Source organism: Nanorana parkeri, unplaced genomic scaffold (assembly GCF_000935625.1).
Source record: "Nanorana parkeri isolate BGI_ZX_2015 unplaced genomic scaffold, ASM93562v1 scaffold544, whole genome shotgun sequence".
Lineage (NCBI taxonomy): Eukaryota > Metazoa > Chordata > Amphibia > Anura > Dicroglossidae > Nanorana > Nanorana parkeri.
Window position 1 is genome coordinate 573,017 of NW_017306812.1, and position 16,436 is coordinate 589,452.

The window sequence follows — 16,436 nt, forward strand, 5'->3', positions numbered from 1 at the left end:
CAAAATTACTGACTGTCAAGGACCGAGAGCCCGACAGTGTCAGGAGAGAGGAAGGGACCCGGCGGCATACCTCATCCTGCCGGGTGAACATCCCCTCCTCTCTCTGCCGGCATTCATCACCAAGATGGCCGCCAACAGTCGTCAATTAGATGACCGTGCATGCGCGATGACGTCACGGCGGGGTGACACCCGGCCTCGGGACGCCCCTGGGGTTGAAGTCATGTATTTTTCAGTGAAGGGGACTGTTAATGCCACAGCATGCACACATTGTTGACTAGGGGTAGGCAAACTCCGACCTATCAGCTGTGGTGAAACCACAAATCCCATCATGCACCTGCCTCTGGTAGTCGTGTCAGTGGCTGTCAGAGTCTTGCTATGCCTAATGGGATTTGTAGTTGTACAACAGCTGGAGGGCCGGAGTTTGCCTACCTACAATTGTGTGCTTCTAACAGTTTGGTGAAGGGCCTTTTTCAGTTCCAGCATGGCTGCGCCCCGTGCATAAAGCCAGCTCCCTAAGGACTCGATGAGTTTGGGGTGGAGGAACTAGAGTGGCCTGTAGGGAGCCCTGACCTCAACCTTATTGTCCACCTTCGAGATGAACTGGATTGCCAATTGAGAGCCGATCTTACCCAACGCCATTATCTGACCTCACAAATGCTCTTTTGAATGGGCGCAAATTCCCACAGACACCCTCCAAAATTTTGGAGAGGAGTGGAGGATGTTCTCGCTGGAAGAGGTGGAGGAAACTCCATATTATTGTCCATGGTTGTGGAATGGGATGCCTAACTAGCTTCTTGATGGTCGGGTGTCCCCAAACTTTGGCCACATAGTGTTACTGGCCGGATCACCAGGGGGAAAATTAGGGAAACTGAAGCAGCCACCACATCTAGGGAACGGTAAGCTGCAATATATTACAGGTTTGCTTTTGGGTTCAGATACAATGTAATCTCTAGGTCGGTGTAGCAGTTGAACAGATGGAACAAATGGCTCCATGTGGCGTAAGGTACACAAGGAGCACCTAGTAGCAATCCCTCACTACAAGATGCTACTACATACTGTACCTCTTGTGTAGCTTACCCCATACAGAGCCAATTGTTTCAGTCTGTTTGGTGATCAGTTGCTACTTCTAGTGATTACAGTTCAGTGATTTAATCTCTGGTGTAGCTCGAGCTGAATGAAGTGACTGGCAGCAATTGGTTAAATCTCTTGGTAGGAAGTGATTACAATTGCCTGTGTATCTGTAGACTAAGCCAATTGGCTTTATAAAATCTCTAGTAATTAATCCCCAGGAACAGCAACGGACTGAACAAATGGCTTTCCTATGACGGAAACTAGCACATAGTAGTGATTAATCCCGCTGGATCACACAATCATCCAGTCATTGGCGATTGATCACTATAAGATGCTGACGCTGCAAATTTTCAGAATCCTCCATGTAACTTAAAGTGACATTAAACCCTCAGATTTTTTAACATAAACCAATACTGTAATGTGCGCCTTACTGTAATCCATGGTTGTTTCCCTTCTCTTTGCTGCTCTTCCTTTTAAATCCTCATGTCTTCTCATGCTTGGGGAGAATTTCCCTTTGCAGCTGAGTGCCTCTTCCTGTAGTGCTGGCTCAGGTTGCAAACCTACACACAGACACCGTGTATCCATTTCAGAGACAAGGCAGTCTGCTGCAAAACAGAAGTTCTGCCCAGCATGAGAAGAGTTACAGATTTAAAAGGAAGAGCAGCTAAGAGAGGGGAAACAACCATGGATTACAGTAAGGCGCACATTACAGTATTGGTTTATGTAAAAAAATCTGAGGGTTTAATGTCACTTTAACCCTTAAACCGGCCGTACACATTGCAATCTGAATGTGAGATCTCTATTCAGTCTCCTTTTTATCTATCAAAATGATTGAATAGAATCCCTACCCAAGAACTTTGTATCCAGTCCAGAGGCTCTCATATGACAGCATTGCTGGTAGATCTAAAGTAGTTTGTTCCATCATCGATAGCAAGGTGTATGGCCAAATTTTAAGTGCATGTAAATCCCATTGTTTTGGTTTGTTATGAATAGCATAGGTAAGGGTTAGGATATCTGTCAGGTTTTTATTGTATGTGTTCCTGCCGGGGAAATTTGCTCTCTTTGCCCTGATGATCATTATCATTGGGGCTTATAATAAGGCCCCTTTCAGATGGGAGGTCTGATCAGGTCCAGCTGTCAGTTTTTCAGGTGGATCGGATGCCCAATGTGAGTCTATGGGCAGTCGGATCTAAAGGGACTGGCATCCGGTTGCCCCCGAGTCTGTCCAGGTCCGGAAAAACAAAAGGGAACAGTGTTCATTTCGCTGGACCTGACCTTGCCGGATCGGGGTCAATCTGACTCATGTCCGTTTACATCCGATTCCCCAAAGACGGTCATTTGTTTTTTCCTCCATTGCAAGATGGTGGAAAAACTGGACAGACACAGATGTCACGGCGATCCGCACCGCTCCGATCAGGATGGGATTTGTGCACGGACAGTGTGAAAGGGGCCTAAGGCAAAAATCCAAATGTTACCTTGTCACTGGCACATGAATAGCATCTTCCAATGGGGACACTTGTACTGGAGACAACTAAGGAAGGATTTCCTGTACTTTGGAGAGATCTCAGCAGTCAAAAAATAGACTCCACTGGGTCATGATTAACGAGAGGGTGACAGCTAAGTTACTTGTTAGTTTAACTAAATTCTGCAGAGTTTGGGAGCCGTGGGCCTCTAATTTCCTACCGCCTGCCTTCAATAGGTCCTTACTGGGAACTTGAGTACGGGATCACCTTTTTGGGTAGTGTATGTCCCGCCATAGACAGTCCCCCCAGCCACCCCCTCCCTTCTTCTCCCTCCCCTTCTTAGTTTCCTTCAGCCTTTCCCTGATCCCTCCCTTCAATTCTTTCTCTTTCTCTCTTTTCTACAAATGTTCTCCATTCATTGGTTAGATCCGGTCTTTCAGGATAGACTGACATACAAGTCTATGCAATTGTTGACTGTAATCACTAGTTACCATCGCTACCCCATGTATCCTTTATCCTACTGTTGATGCTACGGATGTACCCATGCCCAGGACGTTTATTTCTTGTTGTTTTTATATGTGATTGACAATCACCCTCTTGCACTGGTTTCTTTTCTTATATTTTGATATATCAATAAAAACTAATGACGTAAACAAAAAAAAAAACAAACAGCGTTTGCAGCCATCCCCCCTAACGCAGCCATCCCCCCTAACGCAGCCAAAACAGGGTTATTCACAGAGAAGGCAGGAGAGTGAACAATCTACTATAACATAGCTGACAGTGGCGTCACAAAGGGGGTGCGGCCCGCACCCGGGTGACACCAATGGAGGAGTGACTGACAGTCATTTTGTTGTCACCCCTCTCTGAAAAGTGGGGCACTCGGTCATGGACATACCTTATCCCGCCCGGTGACTGTCCCCTCCTCTCTCTGCCAGCGTCCATCACAAGACGGCCGCCGGAAGGTATAAGATCGCCGTGCATGCGCGATGACATCACGGCGGGGTGTCACCCGGTAACCGCTCCAGGGTGACACCCACCCTCGGGATGCCCCCGATAGCTGATTTGGAAACATTCTCCAATTCAGCTCACTTTCCAGTCCAGCTATGTTGTCCTAGAGTGTTCCCTTCTCCGGCCTTCTCCAAACTCTTCCCCCTTCTGGGAATAACCCCGTATAAGTTTCAGCTTTAGCAATGTGCACGGGATTTGTGCTCCTCAACCTATCATAGCGCCCCTCAATAAAACCCCGGCCCCCCCCCCCCGCAGAATATAAAAGTCCATGCAATCTTTGTTTAAAAAATTATATGTTTATATATGCATATAATTTAATCATTTTACAGTGCAATAGCAAATACAACCAAAATCAATAAAGAAACAAAAGCCAGTTTATAAAGTTCATAAATAAAACAATATAACAATCAGGACTTGTAAGAATTTACAACAGATACAAAAAAAGTTAAAAAAGTACAATCTAAAAACGTGTCAACCCAAACACGTGCCAAAGCCTGGACAGGTAACGTACATCCATGTAGAAGAAGGGCCGTTCTAAGCACTGCGGAGTGAGAGGCGACTTTTTGTTGCTCTTCGGTGTGATGAATATACGCGCGGCCCCGAATAACTGGAAGGTGATAGATAATTGGCACAGCCCTAATAAAACGCTAATCATAGAAATCCAATTCACTAGGCCTCCCGTTGTTGTTCCTCACACACACGTCTCGGGATTCGTCACCATTTCCCCGTTCTGTTTCTCTTCCTCTTTCACAAACTGTTCTGCTTCGGTCGGCTCCGGCTTCTCGTCCTCGGGGGCCTTGTCTTTCAGTTTATTGAGCTCCCCGATTTCTGCGGTCCCCTCTGTGTAATGGGGCTCTTCGGGTTTCTTCTTGATGCAGAAGAAGTTGCCGGTAGTCAGGACCAAGGCTGATGTGACCACTTCCACGCCGGCGATGATGAATACGAACATGTATTTGTGGGTGGCATCCAATAGCTTTCCTAAAATGGAAAAAGACATTGTTACTTAGACATTCAAGGACAATGTTACCTTTACTTACGTCCCCTATTAAACCCCCCCACCCGAAGAAAGGATCATTCCTCGGACATGGACCTGGCCAGCTCCAACCCGCACTGCAGGCCCAATCATTCCATTGGGTAGCCATACATTGAGGGATTGCTGGAGGCCACCATAAGTAAGGCTTACCCATGGCAATGAATGGCGTGGCAAACAGGTGCAGTGCTGGACGGGACCTTGTTGGATCAATGTATTGGGGAGGAAGGTCAATATTACCTTAGGGGGTAAGGTAAAGTTTTTGTTTTTTTGGTATTAAGATGTTATCTATTAAGAAGAATAAAAAGTATCCCTTCAAGAGAATCATTCAAGGCAACGTTATGGGGTCTATTTGAAGCCTACCCCCCAAGAGACTCATTCACGGCAAAGGTATGGGGTCTACCCCCTGAAAGACCAATTCAGGGCAACATTCTGAGAGCCAAAGCCCACCCCCCGTAGAGACTCATTCAGGGCAACTTTATGGGTTCTAGTATAGCCTAACCCCCAAGTAACCCATTCAGGGCAAAGTTATGGGGTCTAAAGCCCACCCCCCAAGCTAGTCATACAGCGCTCCCCCAATTGATGGCTTCCTCTGTTGTAGCTCTTGCACAAAATCTGGTTTCAGCTGGTTTTAGTGATGTCATCACCCCCTCCGCCATTTTAGAGTTTTTGGACTTAGCGAGTGGCTGCTCGCCCTGAGCACCGCATCATGAGAGGAAGGCACATGCTTCCCCTCACCCCATACATGGAAGCACCGGGTATTTTGCATGGTTGCGGCGGAGGATGGGGGCAAAATGGGAACGCTGCGAATGTGAGCATCGGTGGATGGAAAAGTGGGCTTTAAAGAGACCCTGTCACTCTTCACTGAATGGGCGAGGTGATGGGGTATATAACACATGAATCGGCTAAACTTTGCTGCCTTGCTCAGTGACTTGGGCGACTTGAGAACTGCAGGCAATGAGCTAATCACATAGATGAACCATTTCACCTGCCGAAGGATTTGATTAGCAGCACAGGTGACACCACTATTTCCTGGTTCAGCTGGGCAGTTTCCGGTGTCACCTCCCATCTGCATTATTACAATGATTATACAATGTCAGGGACACTGGAAGCTGTAAACCTGAAACAGCTCAGAATATAGTTCAAGCTTCTTCCTGGCTATGCCGTGGAGTGAATCACAAGACGAGCTGAACAGAATTCCAGTTCCTTTGGCAGGTAAGACAGTTTACATATATGTATTTAGTCATTTAAAGCTGAACTCCGGGCAATTCCTAGACATTGAAAATATACCTGTGAACGGTCTTCCCAGCAACACAAACTGTAATTCTATTCAGCCAGTAACCACTGTACCTCAATCATACAATGTAGTCCCTGACCCGCCCCCAGCCTACGAGTCATCGAAGGTTGCCACTGTTCTCTCCTCCTGTCAGCGAGTCCTGCTGTTAGAGTGACAGCATTCTAGTACAGCCTGATCACAGCGCTGTCGCTCTCTCTCGCTGCAGAGGGTAACGGAAAGCTGATCTAAAGACAAGTTCAGGTCCTTATACTGGCTGTAGTTAGAATGACAGTGACTTTTCTTTTACTGAATACGCAACTGGAATCAGGAAGGAGCACTCCATAATCACCACATCTATGCATTGTGCATGGGGAGCAGCATCCCTACTGTCACTTCCTTCATCCCTCATCTTCACATTGGTTGGAATGCAGAGGCGTAACTAGAATCTTCAGGGCCCCGGTGCAAGAAACCATGAAGGGCCCCCCCACCCCACAGCAAGCGCAGGACCTCAGGCAGCCGCTTGTTTAAAATGTTAGTGCCGGAATTCTGTCTAGAACACTGACTCAGTATCTGCGCTTACATACAGACGGGATTAACGAGGAAACCAGGCTAAGAAAGGGTCCTCACACAGCAGAATGTGCTGCCTGGCGGTGCCTGCAGCACATTCTACGGGACTTGTGACAGCCTCTCCAACCACGCCGCGCAGCCGCCCGTACATGCTGCGGGTGGCTGTGCGGCAGGGAAGGATCAGCACGATCTTGGGGGGGCCCTCTTCTTCCTCGCTGGGTCCCCCCAAGTGGCAGAACACCAGGGCCCGGTCGCAATTGCAACCGCTGCGACCCTGGTAGTTCCGCCAGTGCTGGAAGGATTTATTTATTTCTATTGGCTGCCAATTAACAAATATCCCCAGCCAGTTCTGTGTCAAATCTGCCAGCTTTGCTCCAAAGTAGGGATGCACCGATACTAGTATCGGTGCCGATGGCGAGTATTTGGGTGAGTACTCGTACTTGCCCAAATGCTCCGATGCCTAGCCCGATACTTCCTGTATCAGGAAGCCGGACAGCGCCTCATTATACGCTGCCCAGCTTCCTGATTGGCGGGGAAGCCGGCTCCATGCTCTCTCGTCGCTTCCCTTCCAATCAGGAAACCGGGCAATATGTAATGACACAGCGCCCAGATTTCTGATTGGCCGGGAAGCCGGCTCAATGCTTTCTCATCAACTAGCTAATCAGGAAGCCAGGTGTCGAGTCCTTACACACCACCTGGCTACCTGAATGGGACTTCTGGTACTTGGTATCGGCGAATACCGAAAAAAAAAATATCGGTACTCGATACCAAAATACCGGTATCAGGGGATCCCTACTCCAAAGCCTTTTGTACTATTTGAGAAATCCGCTGGTCCATGATCCAAAGGGTTATGATGTTCAGCACGTGGCCCGGTCATTTTCACAGTAAGGGCACCATCAGGCCTCACCAGAAACCCCATTGACCCCAGTCAATAAATGATTGGCCAGCTGATGGTTGACAATCACTCAGCGGGTCAAATCCTTCATAAAAGGTGCCCATACACCTGCCGATTATTGTAGGATAATCGGCAGGTGTATGGGCAGCGTGCGACCGCATCTACTGTACGGTCACACCACTTTCGTCTTCCGAGCACGCTGGAAAACCCGCCAAAAATCGTACGATTTTCGGCGGGTTGGTAGCGTGCTTGGAAGACGAAAGCCTCACCGGCCGGTGTGCGCTAGCGCATGCTGCCCGCTCAGCATTGCAATCATCGGTAAGCCCTCCCCTGAGGGGGGCGGGCTTGCGATTATCGCTAGTACGATCTGCCTGTCCAAGATGGGCAGATCATACGAAATTTTTATGACCTTACAACCATCGCACAACCAAAGTCGTGTATGGCCAGCTTAAGAAAAACATTCAGATGGAAATTTATCAAGACTGGAGCAGAGAAAATCTGGAGCAGCTGTGCACGCCAACCAATCAGCTTCTCTTCTTTCGTTTTCAAATCTTTACTGAAGAGAGAAGCTGATTGGTTGCCGTGCACAGCTGCTCCACTTTTGATAAATTCCCCTCAATGTCTTTGGAAAGCATTCAGCAAATACGGAACCAAGAAATGAACTCCACTACAAAGAGTCTGACACTCATGATGGGGAAGACCTCGCTCAGAATCACATTGGACATTGAAGGACCTCTGGTCCGGCTGCCACCTGCGGGTATCACAAATACTTCATAAATCAAACAATGTTTTTTTATAGACGCGGCACACGCCAATGTCCATCATTAATGTTACACGGCACACGCCGATGTCCATAATTAATGTTACACAGCACACGCTATGTCCATAATTAATGTTACACGGCACACGCTATGTCCATAATTAATGTTACACGGCACACGCAATGTCCATAATTAATGTTACACAGCACACGCAATGTCCATAATTAATGTTACACGGCACACGCCGATGTCCATAATTAACGTTGTTACATGAGGCCAATCACACCAAATGAAGATTCCAGTTATTCATTTTTAGTATTTCAATGAAAAAGAAAATGACCCGGCACCACAGCTTGTCCCTATTCCAAAAACCGTGTAAATGATTGCCGCGCTTACCTGCTGATGGAGGTCCGACCAGAACCGCTATAGCCTCCGCCAGAAGCACCAATCCAATAGCGCTGGGGAACTTTTGCGTGCCGACAATGGTCATGAGGACTTCAAACTGCAGAGCGCCAACCATCCCGTACGAGATCCCAAAGAAGATACAGAAGACCACCAAGCCCCCGTAGGTATCCGCCATAGAGCCCATCAAATCGGTAAAACCATTAAATATCATGGAAAAGCCGAGCAGATAGACGCAGCGCGGCCGCACCCATTGAAGACCCGCAATGATGCCACAGGTGGGTCTGGCAAATATGTCGACAAATCCGAGGATGGTGAGGAGGAAAGCCGCCTTTGTGTCTTCAATGCCAATGTCTTTTGCGTAGCTGACCACAAAAACAGGTGGCACGAAAAGCCCCAAAACCATAATGGAGGCCGCAATCGTGTAGATGACGAAGCCCCGGTCTTTGAACACTGAGAAGTCCAGAAGCTTTCTTGGTGCCTTTTTTTGGACTTCTTTGGTCTCCTCCACTTTCTTTGATGATTCCAGGGGTCTCATTAGTGCACCACATGCGCAGCAGTTCAGAAGAAGACCCCCGAGGATAAGGAAGCCACCACGCCAACCAAACTCGAACTGGAGGATCTGCCCCAAGGGAGACAGGCAACAGAGGAAGACGGGGCTTCCAGCCGCAGCTAGGCCATTGGCCAGTGGCCGGCGTTTGTCAAAGTATCTGTTTAACATGATGAGGGAAGGCTGGAAATTCAAAGCTAGGCCCAAACCTGATGGGGGAAAAAAGAATAACCATATATACACTGTAGACTTAAAGTGACAGTAAAGTCAATAATCTTTTTCCCTCCCCTCAATGTTTATGAAAGCAATTCTTTCCTGCCCTTTCCATCTGTCCCTCCAGCGCTGGGTGCGGGTCTCCGATCCAGCGCTGACTCCTCTGGGCTTGCTGGCACTTCCTGTCCCACGGTGTCTGCATGCGGGTGCACGTGTCCATAGACTTACCTTGTGTCTCTCCTCGCGTCCCGGCCGAAAACGTGAACTGCGCATGCAATAATGAGATCTGTACTGTACTCCTACTGCAGTCCCCTGTGTATCTGGACCAGGGGTCTTAAACTCAAATGGCTGGGCACATTTTCTTCCATGGGGCCAGGAGAGAGAGAGACACACAGGAGAGAGAGACACCCAGGAGAGAGAGAGAGCGCCAGGAGAGAGATAGATAGCCAGGGGAGAGAAGAGAGACACCCAGGAGAGAGAGACACCCAGGAGAGAGAGAGCGCCAGGGAAGAGAGAGAGACAGCCAGGAGAGAGAGAGCGCCAGGAGAGAGAGAGATAGCCAGGGGAGAGAGAGAGACAGCCAGGGGAGAGAGAGAGACAGCCAGGAGAGAGAGAGACAGCCAGGAGAGAGAGACAGCCAGGAGAGAGACAGCCAGGGGAGAGAGAGACCGAGACAGCCAGGAGAGACAGCCAGGAGAGAGCCATGTGAGAGAGAGATAAGAGACAGCCAGGAGAGAGAGAGCCATGAGGGACAGCCAGGAGAAAGAGAGGAGAGACAGCCAGGAGAGAGAGCCAGGAGAGAGAGACAGCCAGGAGAGAGGCAGCCAGGGGAGAGAGAGACCGAGACAGCCAGGAGAGAGAGAGGAGAGACAGCCAGGAGAGAGCCATGAGAGAGAGAGACAGCCAGGAGAGAGTGAGAGAGAGATAAGAGACAGCCAGGAGAGAGAGAGCCATGAGAGACAGCCAGGAGAAAGAGAGGAGAGACAGCCAGGAGAGAGAGCCATGAGAGAGAGACAGCCAGGAGAGAGTGAGAGAGAGGAGAGGCAGCCAGGAGAGAGAGAGGAGAGAGCCAGGAGAGAGAGACCATGAGAGAGAGACAGCCAGGAGAGAGTGAGAGAGAGGAGAGGCAGCCAGGAGAGAGAGAGGAGAGAGCCAGGAGAGAGAGACCATGAGAGAGAGACAGCCAGGAGAGAGAGAGAGAGAGAGAGAGGAGAGAGACAGCCAGGGGAGAGAGAGAGAGACAGCCAGGAAAGAGAGTGAGAGGAGAGAGACAGCCAGGAGAGAGAGAGAGAAGAGAGACAGCCAGGAGAGAGAGAAGAGAGAGACAGCCAGGAAAGAGAGGGATGAGAAACAGCCAGGAGAGAGAGAAGAGAGAGGGAGGAGAGAGAGAGGAGAGACAACCAGGAGAGAGAGTGAGAGGAGAGACAGCCAGGAGAGAGAGAGAGAGGAGAGACAGCCAGCAACACATCTGCCTGAAGAAGAACCCCTGTACCCTTCAAAACTTATCCGCACCCTGTGTTTCAGACACCTGCTTGCTCCCTGAGTTCCACTGTCCCTTCATGCCCTGTGCCTCCTCCATGCAGTCGGAAGTTGGAACACCAGGATCAGGTGGTTCCATGCATCTTGTGTCCGGATTTCAGCCACCCCCCTATCGGCGACCCTGCTGCAGGCTGGTACTTTGAGACCCCTGAGCTGGTACTTTGAGACCATTTGCCTGTTGGCAGCACTGGGAGGGAGAGTTTGGTGTACAAAGTTGTCATTTATCCCCCCAGAACTTCCTCCAAGCGGTTATACTCCATCTACGTGTAGAGAGTTTGAAGGGGCTGTATAGGGGTTTCCAATCAGTTTATTTATTTATTGTATTCAGGAAAATGAATACTTTGTGTTGACAGTCTCATCCAGTAGGTGGCGCTCTCTGCTAATTTTTACATGGTATCCAGGCGCTCTTGAAGTGTATTTCCACTTTTCACAGCCAAATCGGGAGAACCCCAACTTTATATTTGTTACACGTTCCCATTCACATAGCAGAACTTAGAAATATAAAAACTACGGCTTGTATATTGTTTGTTTTTTTGTGAAAAAGAAGGTTTAATTTGAGCTGAATTGTCCTCTGGAATAGAAGGGGCGGGGGGGGGGGGGGGAAGCTGGCTGTGCTGTGCTGTGCTGTGCTTTTAGATCTCATTATCAGCTGTAAACTAGATCTGAACACCTGATCTGTCCTAACAAAGGGTTACAGGTCTAGGAGCATTGTATGTCAATGAGAAGAAGCTCAGAGTGTCCCCCAGTCTTTCTATGGGGACAGACGGAGTTTCCCAACACTTTGAAATTGTACAGAGAAGCTTGTAGTCAGCCCAAAGGCCACTTACACAGAGGCAACTACAAGAAAGAAATATTTTTAAAATAATGCAATTTAAGCTCCTCGCCTGTTTTGTTTTTTTACAGAGCTCAGTACCAGGGCAGGAGACTTGATTTAAATTATGTTATACGTACAGGTCTTGCTCCTCCCCCAGCCTGTTATTGACAGAGAGAGGAGAAGCAGCAGACTGATGAGCTCATCTCTGTCACACTGCTCTCTCCCACAATAATTTTCTTGTCAGCACTGGGCACATCATATTGGCTCCTTGTGCTGCTTCTCCCGCACCCATCCTGAGCTCTGCTGTACCAGGACTGTAAGAGGCTGATACCACCTTTAAAAAAGTCATAATAAAACGGATCCAAAACCATCACAATTTCTATTAATGAGACACTCCTAAAATGCACCAAAACCTTCTCGTCTGAGAGACCAATGAGCAGGACCCATGGCTGAAGGTAGGTGATAGGGCGAGGTCATCTGATTGGCATTTCATGGCGATTGCTCACCTGTGATGACTCCAGCAGTGAGATAAACGGTGATGATACTTGTACAGAACGATGCACACACCATCCCGAGGGAGGCAAAGAGGCCGCCGACCATCATTACCGGCCGGCACCCAAAGCGGTTCACACAAATGCTGCACAGGGGACCTGGGAGGTAAGGAACAAAGGTTAGGCTGATGACATTCAAGATCTTAGAGAATCCATTACAACACAGTGCTTTCCCTCCCCTGGCCTACAGACAGACCCCTCCTCCTCTCATACAGACAGACCCCTTCTCCTCACCTGGCCTACAGACAGACCGTTCCTCCTCCCCTGGCCTACAGACAGACCCTTCCTGCTCCCCTGACCTACAGACAGACTCCTCCTCCCCCTTCCTACAGACAGACCCTTCCTGCTCCCCTGGCCTACAGACAGACCCTTCCTGCTCCCCTGGCCTACAGACAGACCCCTCCTGCTTCCCTGGCATACAGACAGACCCCTTCTCCTCACCTGGCCTACAGACAGACCGTTCCTCCTCCCCTGGCCTACAGACAGACCCTTCCTGCTCCCCTGACCTACAGACAGACTCCTCCTCCCCCTTCCTACAGACAGACCCTTCCTGCTCCCCTGGCCTACAGACAGACCCTTCCTGCTCCCCTGGCCTACAGACAGACCCCTCCTGCTTCTCCCCTGGCCTACAGACAGACCCCTCCTGCTCCTCCCCTGGCCTACAGACAGACCCCTCCTCCTCCCCTTGCCTATAGGCTCAGGGTGCATCCAAGCACGAGTATCATTTCACATTATATGACGGATTGATATTATTCTGTACACATGTAGGATTAGCAATGATTCCACAGACAATAGTGCTGTCTATAGAGAACAGCGGCAATGATGAGACGAAGCGCGCTGCTTTTCCTGAACAGGTTAATCCCGGCATTGATGGATTAAGGCCAGATACCAGAGGAGCCGATTTATACTCCTCAGATAAGCAGCTCTGGAGAATACACTCAGGACAGTCACACACGGCTAATAGGAGTCTTCTAATCAAATGACAAACTATCCCGGGGGAAGTGCATGCTGGGATGTAGGGACTTTTCCGTTATCTGGGTACCAAGTGCGGATGGAGGATTTGCATTCTCAGTAAAAGCTCTTATGTTTCAATAAGCATCTCACTGCACTTTCAGCTCATATCTTTTGTAATCAGAATATATATTTCAGGTAAAGATCACAGTAACTGAAGGTCCACTATAGTGAGAAACGGCTGTGTTAGTGCCAAGTATTTTGCAGCAATTATTGGCGAAACGCATCAGTAGCCTTGGTGCGCTTGGCCCCTCTTGTAGGAGTCAATGGTTTTACACATTCAGTGGCCGCTTGGATCCCGTCCACCATCTTCAGCCGTGAAGGACAATGTAGAGCAATTACTGGGAGCCCGTCTCTTCACAAGACTTTAGATAAGTGCTGTCACATATGATCAAGCTTTATGATTGGAGGCTCGTATGAAATCCTGCTGGGGTACTGCAGTCTTTGCAAAGACATTACGGAATGTTCTGCCATGTGCTCTATGAACTGATTACCTATCCATGATCGATCCCTGCTAGCGTGTACCCGCAAGTGAGGGGCACTTCAGCTGTGGTGACACTACAAATCCCTTCATGCTTCTGCCTCTAGGCGTCATGCCTGTGGCTGTCCGTCTTGCAATGCCTCGTGGGACATGTAGTTCTATAACGGCAGGAGTGCCGTGGTTGCCTACCCCTGGTGTCCTGGATGTAGTTGACCTATAGAGAATTGGACCGTGGGGTGGGAAGTTGTCGATCCACATGGAGCCAGGAATCTTGTGCTTTCGGCAATCATTCTCCAACAATACCCAACACCAAATCCCTCTGAATAGGATACTGGATTGGAACTGCTGCGTTGAGCAGCAAAAGGACCGCTGCTGGATGTGATGTACGGCAACAGACTACCTGCACCGGACGTACTTATGGTAGTAGGTGCTGGAGGTGATTTTTATACAACATCACAAGGAGAATACAAACAGACCGAGACCCTCCTCAGATTAATCCCTGTGGCCCCACCGCAAACTAGCAGGGTGGCGAGGCATAGTACAGTGTGGCCCCCCCTCTTTTTGATTGATCTGGGCCTATCCTGACACCACTTTGGTTTACACTAGATAACCTGCCTCTGGTCCCCTGAGGAAGCGCACCAGCGAAAGGCGTTGAGAGAATAAACGCATTCCACAATTGAAATATCATTGTGAAGATGCACACGAATTATCTGCGCCTCTTAAAACCCCAGATGAATTGTTTTTGTTGTTAGTCTATAATAGGGGGTGAGACGCACATGGCATTGCCTGATCCTGGGGATATATACTGTATGTGAGTGAAAAGAAGGGAACGTTCCCTGTGCATGACACGTCTAGGAAAGCAGACGGACGGTCCAGCTGTCTTTTAGCTTTCGTGACCTCCTGTAAGATCAATCCGTATTCTCCCGGCTGCCGGGACCTACGCCAGAATGAATTACACTGCTCTCATCCTGGACATGATATGGAGGCAGCACACAGGGCTCAGCCACAGAACCCAAGACAAGAAGCTGGGATATTTTCCCTTACTTCCTGTTCTGTCAGATGCCTGTCGGAAGACAGGAAGTCAGGAGAAATCTCCCAAAGGTTGACATAACCATTCCGGGGGCCTATCCAAACCTAAAGTACAGTTTTGGCCGGGGTTTGGAGTGTGTGTATAGATGTCATTTTTGTAAAGCGTGACTAGACTTACCAATTTAAAGGAGAACTAGGAGGTGGGTGTTTTTCACTCAACCGTATAGTTCGAGCCGACCTGTGACAATGAAACTGTCACAGGTCAGCTCTATTGATCGTGAAGTGAGCGAACACATACCGGCGCTCGCTCACTTCCCGATTGTCTCCCTGCAATGAGAGGTGACTGTCACTCACGGCTCCCCGCAGGAATTACCTCCCTCCCTTCTCCGATCCTCCAGCGGAACAGACAGGGGAGGGGGCAGGCACAGCTGGCTCTGCCTCTAGATAGGCAGAGCCAGCTGTCACGCAGCTGGGTGGATCTCAACAGCACTGTCGGGATCCGTCCCGTCTGCGGCGCTCTGAGCATATAGTGAGCAATAGCTCGCTATATACTGAGCTTTGGGTCACAGGAGGACGTTAGAATATGTCCTCCCGTGACCCTTAAGAGAACTATGGGATAAAAAGGTTACCCCATAGTTCTCTTTTAATGTCTCCCAAAACAGTTACTTTTAAGATGTGCCAACTGTCAAGGTTGCCAGTGTGTTTATTTCAGCTCTTCATGCCCTCTAATGGCTGGTGTCATGTGATCACATGTGCAGCACCATGGCAACTGCAATCCAAATACAGGCTAAGATGGCGCCTTCCTTGGCTGTACGAGATAAGAGGGTGAAGTTCCGCTTTAATGTCATTCAGTTCGGGTACACACCTACTTTTGGTTATGGTGGACTGGTCCTTCAGGTGCTCTACCATTGTAAGGAAAGGTGAATTTGGTGTATGTAGTTACTGATTCATTCCAATGTTAAACCCCCATTTCAGAGGTCTTCTCTAACAATACCAAGAAGTGTTTTTTTGGGGATTCTTCTTCAGTGCCGAGATGCCCAGCATGAGCCTGATGGCACGCTCTATGCATGTATGGTTAAATGTGTGTGATAGGCACTTACCTGTTCCATATAACATTGCGAGTAAGATGGAAGAAATCCATGCTGTGTCACTGTATCCAATCCCGAATTCCCTGATGAGTTCCTTAAAGAAGACGCTGACCGCCTTAGGGAAGGCGTAGGAGAATCCGGTGATGACAAAACATCCGAAGAGCACAGCCCAGCCCCAGCCGCCATCGGGGGCCTTCACATTACTTGGATTGTCGTCTATAACCACCGCTCCCATGGTGCTCTATTCTGACCGCCTGTAAGAAACCACGAAGAGGATAATGTGATTAGGAGGAATCAATTTCCTAAGGTCATGCATGATTATGTACAGACTCCCTCAGCACTGGAACTAAAGGGTTCTAAAGATGTCTTCCCAACCACACTGTGATGGATCTACCCGTAGGAATACGTGTTCAAGAAGAATCTCCACACTGAGGGCTCATTCACACTAGCTGCATGGTATACCCAAAGCCCACCACATTGCACACCACATCCTAGGGCATATCGGAAACAATTGTCTTCCATGTACCCTAGTGATGACTGCCGTTGGTGGTGGTGATGACTGCCGATGGTGCGGAAAAACACCAGTCACCGCCGTATGTAGGAACGGGCAATGAAAGTGAACCTGTAGATGAAAGAACCTACTTACCTTTCCACTGGGAGCACACAGATATGCCCAGTGCTCCCGGG

At 49.0% G+C, this 16,436-nt stretch overlaps 1 protein-coding gene across 1 annotated transcript; it reads right to left on the reverse strand.

The window, feature by feature from the left end:
- Window positions 1-4,119: 4,119 nt before the first annotated feature.
- SLC16A3 (solute carrier family 16 member 3) lies at window positions 4,120-16,002 on the reverse strand. The gene is made up of 4 exons (XM_018561769.1): window positions 15,762-16,002; window positions 12,096-12,239; window positions 8,468-9,232; window positions 4,120-4,520 (listed from the first exon to the last, which is right to left on the reverse strand). Exons 1-4 carry the CDS (start codon window positions 15,982-15,984, stop codon window positions 4,234-4,236), a joined length of 1,419 nt encoding a protein of 472 aa, XP_018417271.1. The 5' UTR covers window positions 15,985-16,002; the 3' UTR covers window positions 4,120-4,233.
- Between the last annotated feature and the right edge of the window lie 434 nt (window positions 16,003-16,436).